General features: G+C 39.7%; 1 protein-coding gene across 2 annotated transcripts; it reads right to left on the bottom strand.

The window, feature by feature from the left end:
* Nucleotides 1-61: 61 nt before the first annotated feature.
* znf367 (zinc finger protein 367) lies at nt 62-4,700 on the bottom strand. 2 transcript variants are annotated; one of them, XM_053624938.1, is made up of 5 exons: nt 4,391-4,700; nt 3,279-3,429; nt 3,079-3,198; nt 2,309-2,447; nt 62-1,773 (listed from the first exon to the last, which is right to left on the bottom strand). In XM_053624938.1, exons 1-5 carry the CDS (start codon nt 4,667-4,669, stop codon nt 1,521-1,523), a joined length of 942 nt encoding a protein of 313 aa, XP_053480913.1. In that variant the 5' UTR covers nt 4,670-4,700; the 3' UTR covers nt 62-1,520. The 2 variants fall into 2 exon arrangements, with proteins under 2 accessions (XP_053480913.1, XP_053480911.1); XM_053624936.1 differs by having other exon boundaries at nt 62-1,785.
* Between the last annotated feature and the right edge of the window lie 5,389 nt (nt 4,701-10,089).

The raw sequence follows: 10,089 nt of genomic DNA on the forward strand, positions 1-10,089 counted from the left end.
GTGTTTATTGAAAACCAGCAGTACTAACCAGGACAATCCAAGAAAATGCCTGCTTTGTACATTTACAATGTCCTTTTTCAAACCTCACACTTTTCCATGTTACAGACCGAACAACTTGATTTACATTCTGTTGTCACACGCGCACACACACACACACGCACACAAAAAAAAATCACAAAGGATGTTTCTGAGAATTTAACTTAGAACTCGTGCATGTTTCCAAATCACTTGGTGGAATATATTATTCATTTATATACACACATATAAGAACACAATACAAAAATTAGGTGTACATTATAAAATCTGTTTTCATTTTAGATGATCAAAAGTAATAGCTATTTTCCAGTTTTGTATATTTTCACCAGATTTAGGCTTCGGAGTTCATGTAATTCCACCAAACGTCACTGTACTGACCATCGTATTTTTTATCAGCGTTTCAGGAGGTGTTTGCAATTTTCAGAGAGCTATAACGAAAACAAACGTCATATGATGGCAAAGGTTTTGGAGAGGGGAAAAAAACCCCAACCTAATGTAGTGTTAAACTGTAAATATGCCATCATCATCAGTAGAGAAAAAGAAACTCAGCAACAACAACAAAAAAAAAAACTCAAAACTCTTCTTGTTGCCAAAACAAGTGCTGTCTGTTGATTGTAAGTGGAAAATCTTTCTCCAGTCATGCTTTTGAAAGCTGACATAACCATTAACGAGGATCCCACTGCCTAACTGCTTTATTTAGAAGTAACACTAAATAATGTGAATTTCCTTTAATATGACCTTTTTATGTGACCATAAAACATTGTCTGCTATAAGCTAATATATTCTTGCATGTTGGAAAGTATATGGCGCTTTCTAGAGTTTCACCAAGCTTGTGTTAGTTAATGTTACCGCGTAGTCTAGACCTCAGGCGTAGAATAACATACATATGACAAAACAGTTGACTGAATATGTGTAACAAATTGCTCTACTGTGTGAACTCGGGTGAAGCTGATCAGAGAGCACAGCCTTAACCTCTCACACAAAGCCCATTCTGGTTTCTCCTGACTGATCTGCTGATTCCCACGCCAAATGACAAGTGCAGCATCTTAATGCACTCCAAATCACAACCACACACACCCCAGTCCATCTATGTACATGAATAAAACATGCTCAAGTCCACACGCAACTGAAAGAGAAAAACTCGTTAACGCGGAAAAAAACAAAAAAGTGCATGACAAAAATCCAAAACAAAACGCAAAAACGATCGTCTCTGTCTTTGATAAGCTGGAAAAAAAAGTAAAACATTCTTCAAATCTACCATAGTAGCAGCCTAAGGTTAAAACTGAAAGCAAAAATAAGGTGCTTTTGAGCTTGTCGGCCGCCACGAGCCGTAAATCCTAGGGTTGCATATGTGGAAAAGTTGCATTGCTATGTCAATTACTGACCAAAATCCTAAATTTAAATGCAAAAATGTAGACGTTTCACTTGTCATGTTTGGACGTAAGCTAGAATTTATCCAGCAATATGCAACCCCAGGGTTTAGTTTATGGAGACAGGTTGTTGGCTAGTTCAATAAGAGCCAGCGCTCCGTGGAGCCGCTCTCTCTGCTCCTGGAGGCGTCGCCGAGCGGCTCCTCCTCCTCCGCCGCTCTTCCCCTCATCCTGCTCTTCCTCTTCACCTTCGTCAGAGGGAAGGAAGTCCATGGGGTCCTGCTGCTCCTGATCCTCCTCTGTTGCCTTGTTCAGGGTTTTTCCTTTACTTGGCACCGGGGTTCGCTGCTCACGTGTCTGCCAGTACCTGTGAAAAAAACTTCAGCTCAATAGAGTATTTTGTCTTCCACGCAATGTTTTTATTATTCAAACACCATTTTATTTTCTCTGCTGTTGAATTTACTTACTTAAACTTGCACCAAGTTGTCACTTTATTAGGTACACCTACCATAGACGGCTACAATAACTGACTGAAGTTCAATTTCGCTACGCATATAGGACCACATGTTATTTGACAGGTGGTTTATTTTCACCACAGAAGTGGCACTGACAGTAGAGTAGAGATGCTGTCTATGGCAGTAGAGATGCTGTCTACGGCACTCCTTCTCCACTGATGGACAGCAAACTGTGATTTACAACAAATGGGCTTTCGTCAGTAAATGTAAAGCTACAAAGTGACCTACATGGAAAATTTAACATATAAAACTGATCAATGAGTGTAGCTTCAAGGTAGGTATACCCAATAAAGCAGGAACCTTCTGGATTTATTAGTTCTTTTCTGTTCTTACATTATAATGTTATGGCATACAAACAAACCTAACACATTTCTTATAAAATCTTACTTTGTTAACCACTCAGCCACAGCCTTGTTGTCAGCGCCTTGTGATTTTCCAGGCTCACCACTGGGCTCCTCTCTCCTCAGCCTGGCATATGGGTGCTTAGGGCAGTGTCGGTTAGCGTGAGTGAAACGGCTACCACAGCCTAAGGAAGGCAGAAAACAAACAAACAAAAAAAACATTTCTGAATATTACAAACGTAAATAATTGGAAACAAACCCTACTTTTAAACGTTAGTAATACAATGGCTATTACCTATATTCTATAGCAGTGGTTCGCAAATTGGAGGGCCACCAGATGGCGCCAGGGGGGCTGCACAAAAATTTTAGAGCGTTATTTAAAAAAATATGTATTTTACCTGTATGTAAGTCGGGGCTGGTAACCTTTGAACTATGATGTACATAAAAATGAGAAATATTAATAAATTAAAATATGCCGCTAAAACCCAAGACTATTTAAAATGGATATGTTTTTAGATAGAGGACATAGTCTCTTAGCTGAGAAAGTTAATACAGAAGAGCCTAGCGTGAAAAAAACTAAATTGTGAAAATTTGATGACTCTGGGGGACCACAAAGGGATGCACCCTACACAAGAGGGGCCTCATGCTGAAAAAGTTTGAGAACCACTGCTCTATAGTAAGAACTATAAGTAAATAATCAGTAATAAGTACTAAGTAATGAATGCTGGACTTTAAACACAACACAAGTCTCCACGTTTGTTGCGCTAAGTGAAATTCTTCTCCCTTGTAGTTTATTTTCTTGCTGTTTCTCATCACCTTTCTCTGAGCAAACAAAGGGCTTTTCCCCGGTGTGGAGTCGCTGGTGGGTTTTCAGCTGGCCGCTCTGGACGAAGGCTTTCCCACAGTCTGGATAATCACACAGGTACGGCCTCTCACCTGAGACAAGGATGAGAACGGAGGGTTTATTTGCTGCTCTGTCTGCAGATGTCAATGCAGCTCTGTGGAGCGCAACTTACCCGTGTGTGTACGTTTGTGTGCCTGCAGCGATTTCTCGCGGGGGAAAACACGGTTGCAGACGTTGCAGCGGATACGGCTAGTGGAGTTCTCGCCCTCGCTGATGAGCTCGCGGACGGTCTCGGCTCGCGGGCGGCCACGGCGGATCCCATCCTAAAACGAGATGAAACATAAGTGTCAGTGACCTGAAAAGGTACCTTTACTATATTAAACTAGATTAGTAATTCTAACCAATAACCTAAACTAAAATAATGTGTCATTGCAAAGTTGTTGTAATTACAGACGACACCCCTATAAGTAGCAGTCAAAAGGAATAAGACTCATTTGTAAATAAACAAGAAGGAAAGCATATGTAGTAGCTATGTCATGTCCACCTGTTGTACATTAGCCACAAAACAGTGGATTTATTCATATCATATCATGTTTTGATAAAAACAGGAGAAAAAAACCCTTTAGATCAGGGGTGTCCAATCTTATCCGGAAGGGTCCAGTGTGGGTGCAGGTTTTCATTCTAACCAAGCAGAATCTACACCTGAGTCTATTGAAAGCCAAGATCAACTGATTAAACAGGTGGAATCAGGTGCATCTCCTGCTGCGTTGGAATGAAAACCTGCACCCACACCGGCCCTTTCAGAATAAGATTGGACACCCCTGCTTTTAGATGGCGCTTAACAGAAAAGCTGTTGTTGTGCACTGGCCTGTCTTTAATAACTGGGGGGTTTTGGCGCGCAGAAGTGACGTCATCGCGAAGGCCAGCTGCCTCGGCCGGAAGCGGAGTTTAAAATCCATCACGTTCCCAACTAAACGCGGGCGTTTTACAACTTTTCTGGGGGCGTGTGGGTTTCATCCCAACACACCAAATCAAACCAAACTGCTCACGCTGCCGAACTAAAAAGAAGCCCGGTTTGTTTCAGACAGTTACTGCACTTGCAGATAAAACCAGTGTCTCCTCCACACAACCCGGCTACTCCTTTGTCTTTACAGTATAACCAGCACACTACAGACTGAACCCCGACAATGCGGGGATTCCGGTGTCGTTTAGGGATTCACGAGGAAGACATTACTAAAACTAATTACTGATTATTTTGACATTTCGACAAAAGCAGCCTGTTACCTTGAGGTGATCTGTGCAGGACGCGATGTCTGGGTCTGTAGCAGCGCTGTTCCTCGGGGGAGAAGCGGCTCCAATACCTGACCCGGGACTCAGGGTTACATTGTGTGCGTTTTCTCCCCATCGCCACGGATAAACCATAAAATCACTAAAACCGGGACTAGTAGGCATCACCGTGTCCATAGCTTTCGGCTTGATTGGAGTTGTCTTGATTACAGAAACCAGCACTCTTTTAGGAGAATCGTTGCAAAAAATCACTTGAGGATGCTTGACGTCTGTCATCGTGGAGGAGAAATATATATAGAAAAATTTCAAAACGCCCTATATATATATATATATATATATATATATATATATATATATATATATATATGATATTCTGTGATACCCTTGCGGATATCAAAGTAAGTGTCATATAAAAGTATCCAGTGCTAGAAAACCCTTCCAATCCGATATTCAGCCCAGTCAGTTTATCTGAAGTATGGAGTAAACTCTACAGGTCGTTTCTGCAATAAAATATTCATTAAAAAAAAAAAAAACACGCATAACAGAACAATAGTTTCTCTCCGCCCGAGTCGGTAAAACTAGGTACTTTCCGCTAAACTCACGGTAGTACTTGCTCTGTTAGCCGACCCTCTTACACTTTTTCCCGCGTCAGAAATCGCGCCTGAGCGGAGCCAGCCAATCAGAAGCGAGAATATTAAAGGCCGCGCACCGAAAACAAGAGAAGCCACCAATAACACACGCGGAAACCGTCGCCGGCACGCGCAGTAAGCCAATCACACAACTCCCGTCTCTTTCTTTGCACGGATTTGTCGAGAGACTTTCAGCCAATCAATTTCAAACACTTGCAGAGCGCGCTTCTTCTGACGGACAGGCTCCTGAGCCAATCACTGCACGACTTTCATCGGAAGCGCGCTGCAGTTTAACGGCTCCCGCGCGCGCTGTTTACACTTCTGCTTTTTGAGGTGATTTAAAGGGAAAGCGAGGCGAGGCTCGGAGGCGGGAAGGTTACGTAATAAAAAATAAATAAATAAATAAAAAACCGCCAAAAAGTTAAATGTAACACAGATGTACTTCGCCTGCTGTACTACATCAACGTCATAGTTTCTTCATGAACAGTTTATAACACATTAGCGGATACACTGTGTTACTCATGAAAGGACTTTTGTAATTATATTTTATCACACAGAAATCACTGATTATGGAAAACAAAATTTACATTAACGCCATAAAGTCTACATTTAAAGCCTTTTGTTAAGCCCTGTATTCCTGTATGAGTTATAGTGTGCGCTAAATCCACGGAAATGTCATGCTTATCATACTGTGAATAAGTTTCACATGATCAGACTACTGTGTAATGCACCATAGCTTTTCATGAGTTGGTCTTGCTCTACAGTGAAATTATTATCTACACGTACTATTTAAGATTTTTTAAAAAAATAATCTTGTTAAGAGATTCACACATTCAGTCTTCAATTGTTTATCAAAACTTTTTCTGCCTGGTATATTTATTATTTGAATTAGGGATATATTGGGACATCAGGTAAATTGGGACAGGTAAACTTTTTAGGTAAGCGTTTATTTTCTGGCCTGACAGGTTAAAGTCTACTAAGACGTTGTTATTACTTTGATTTTATTCAGCCATTGTAGTGCTTTATTAGATATAAGATCATTTATGTGATATCATATAAGGGAATGTGATCAGCATTAAATTTTGAAAAATTATGAGCTTTGTGTAGTTTACTTCATGTTATAAAGTTGTCGTGATTAATGTATTTCACATATTTGATATTAATATGGCCTAATCATATAATATACTACTGTAACTAAATAAGAATAAAGTTATTTTGAATCATATACAGTCACGTCTGAAAGTATTGGAACAAAAAGGCCAATTCTTTTGTTTTTACTATACAGTGAAGACATTTGGGCTTGAGATGAATAGGAGATGATAGATCAGAATTTCAGCTTTCATTTCCTGATATAACATCTAGATGTGTTAAACACCTTAGAACATAGCACCTATGATGGCAGCGCACCCACTTTTTTGATAAGCAAAAGTAATGGAATAGATAGTCTTAAAGCAAAATTAAAGTAAATAACACTTAATGTTTGGTTGCATATCCCTTGCTTGTAATAACTGCATCAAACAGATGACCCACTGTGTGTTTTGGATCATGAGCAGATCATTTCTTTCTCCACACTTTGGCCTTTCCATCACTTTGGTAGAGGTTAATCTTGGTTCCAGAACTTTTGTGGTTCATCTCTGTATTTCTTTGTGAACTCCAATTTGGCTTTCTGAATCTTACTACTGATGAGTGGTTTGCATCTTGTGGTATGGCCTCTATATTTCTGCTCTTAAAGTCTTCTTCGAATGGTAGATTGTTATACCTTCACCCCTGCCCATGGGTGCAGATTTGGTTTGAACATTGGGGGGTTGAAGTGTGAAAGGGAACACTTCCAGATATTTAATGAAATAAAAAATAATAATAAATTGAAAATAAACCCAGCTTTGTTATAGCTGCAGTGTCATTACATAATTATCCTCTGCTTATCTTTCTTCCTATCTATCTACCCATCCATCTATCTGTCTAATCTATCTATGTATCATCCACAAGCATTTATGATCAAATGATGTTTCATTGAAATGTTTCATTAAAACAAATTACACAGGGCATAATAACAGTCCAAATGAATGCACACTGTAACTGATTAAAACCATACACATCATTTAGTATGAACAACTTTGTTGTTGATAATAATGGGTACTATTAAGATAAAATTTAAAACATAATACAAGGCTGTTTTTCACTAACTTGGTATATTGATAGTTATGGCTAAACTGCAATGAATTAGCTAACTAGTTACAATATATGTGAAGTGTCGTTAGCTAGATTACACCATCCATTCATCTTCTATACCGCTTCAGGGTCACGGGGAATCTGGAGCCTATCCCAGGGAGCATGAGGAACAAGGCGGGGTACACCCTGGACGGGGTTCCAATCCATCACAGGGCACAATCACATACACATTCACAGACCCATTCATATACTACGGACACTTTGGACATGCCAATCAGCCTACCATGCATGTCTTTGGACTGGGGAGGAACCTGGAGTACCCGGAGGAAACCCCCGCAGCACGGGGAGAACATGCAAACTCCGTGAACACGCGGGCCAGTGGAATCAATCCCCCAACCCTGGTGATGTGAGGCAAATGTGATAACCACTAAGCCACTGTACAATCTAGATTACACCACGTTTTATAGAAAAATAAATAAAAACATTATATATATATATATATATATATATATATATATATATATATATATATATATATATATATATATATATATATATATATAACCTCTCTGACCAGCAATGCAAAATAGTTTGCTGGACAGCGCTTCTCTTCATCTTCAAAGCTACCTGTGCTCTCCCAGTCAAATGGCACTAATCAAGCGTTGTTTTGCGAGGCTATAGTTGGGTGATACCAAGTTGTGCAATGGAGGGGGGCTTTTAGTATTTTTTATCTGATTTATTATGACAAATTCACAATTGATTCCAAATAATGTTATAAAATAAAATAATTCTACATATGTTTCAGTTGATCAGTTGTTTGGAGTTGTTTGTGATGTCACTGTTTTGGGGGGTTTTCTTCACAGCTCTCACAATGTTTCCGTCATCAACTACTGTTATTTTCCTTGGCCGACCTGTTTCATGTCTGGTTGTTGCTATACTTGTGGTTTCTGTCTTCTTCAGTACATTCCAAATTGTTGTATTGGCTATGAGCTATGTTTGTGCAAAGACTTTTCCCTCTTTTCTTAGCTTGGCTTGCATATCTCTTATAGACAGCTCTCTGGTCTTCATGTTGGTTTGTCCGTTTTAACAACCAATGCAGTCTTCACAGGTGAAACCCAGGGCTCAAATCAAGAGTGGACATTCAAGAGCTATTAATTGTTTAAACAATCAGTCTAACAGCTCACACCTGGGCAACAAGAAACACCTGTCAGTCACATGTTCCAATATTTTTGATCACTTGAAAAATGGGTGGGCTAAAACAAAAGGTGCCACGTTCTAAGTTGTTTACCACATCCAGATGTAAATATCAGGAAATGGAAGCTGAAATTTGGATCTATCGTCTCATATTCATCTTTAGAACGAAAATGTCTTCAGTGTATAGCAAAAACAAAGGAATTGGCCTGGCTATTCCAATACATTCAAAGGGGACTGTATAATTTAATCATTTTCAAGATTACCAAACATTACCCAAATTCGCAAACATGATTCCATACAGTATATCAGAGGAATAAGGCAGATTGGGAAATATAATATATTAGGTAGGCCTTCTGCATAATATGCCCAAGATTTTTATTTAGTGTACCATGTTCATATAATTGTAGATGATTTATGACTATTTTTTAAAATCATGTGTTATGCTGCTACTGCAAGTAATACATTATAAAATTACCTTACCTTTTAGTGTTCAATCATCTCACTCACAAACATGCCATTAAAAATGGTTTTCAGTCAGTCTTGCCAAAAGGGTAAGCCATGCCTCTTTACAATATGATTTTTCAAACACATGTAAACAATCAAGGGGGGCATGGTGGCTTAGTGGTTAGCACATTTGCCTCACACCTCAACGGTTGGGGGCTCAATTCCTGCCTCCATCCTGTCTGCACAGAGTTTGCATCTTCTCTCCATACTTTGAGGGTACTCTGGTTTCCTCCCATAGTCCAAACACGTGTGTTGTAGGCTGATTGGCATCTCCAAATTGTCTGTAGTGTTTGAATGGGTGTTCGACTGTGCTTAAGTCGCTTGGGACAGGCTCCAGGCTCCCTGCAACCATGTGTCTGATAAGTGGTACAGAAAATGGATCGATGCATGTAAACAATCAACATATTGAGGATTTCAGATATGTTTAGTTTGTTTGATTAAAGGCAATAAGGCTTAAAATTAAAAAACTATCTCTATATACACAATATGACCAAAGGTTTGTGGACATTTGACCAACACACCCATATGTGGTTGTTGAACACCCCATTCCAGCTTTAGTCCCCTCTTTGCTGTTATAATAACCTCCTTTCTTCTGGGAAGGCTTTCCAATATTTTGGAACATAGCTGTGGGAATTTGCACCCATTCGACCACAAGAGCATTAGGCACTTATGTCAGGCGAGGACGTCTGGGGTGCAGTCAGTTTTACAGTTCATTCCAAAGGTGTTCAGTGGGGTTGAGGTCAGGGCTCTGTGCTGACCACTCATGTTCTTCCACTCCAAGCTTAGCAAACCATGTCTTCCTGGACCTTGCTTTGTGCACAGGGGCCCAGCCATGCTGGAACATATTTGTGCCCCTTAGTGTCAGGGAGTAGAAACTGTAATGCTACAGAATACAGTGACATGCTGTACAATTGTGTGCTTCTAAATTTGTGACAAAAGTTTAGGGAAGGCCCACACATGGGTGTGATGGCCAGGTGTACACACATTTTGGCCATATAGCGGATGTGAATTCTCCCTATAGGATGTTGTACGGTTTAGAAATGTTCGAAGAAATATTTCAAATATGTGCTGTACATAAAACTACTGAATGCCTATGCAAGTTCAAATAATTTCATGGAATGTCATATGGGTTACTTTTTGGATCACTGTGGTTATGTTCACAAGAAAACTGCTGAAATGAAAAAGGGACCAAGTAATTTC

Source organism: Ictalurus furcatus, chromosome 5 (assembly GCF_023375685.1).
Source record: "Ictalurus furcatus strain D&B chromosome 5, Billie_1.0, whole genome shotgun sequence".
Taxonomy (NCBI): domain Eukaryota; kingdom Metazoa; phylum Chordata; class Actinopteri; order Siluriformes; family Ictaluridae; genus Ictalurus; species Ictalurus furcatus.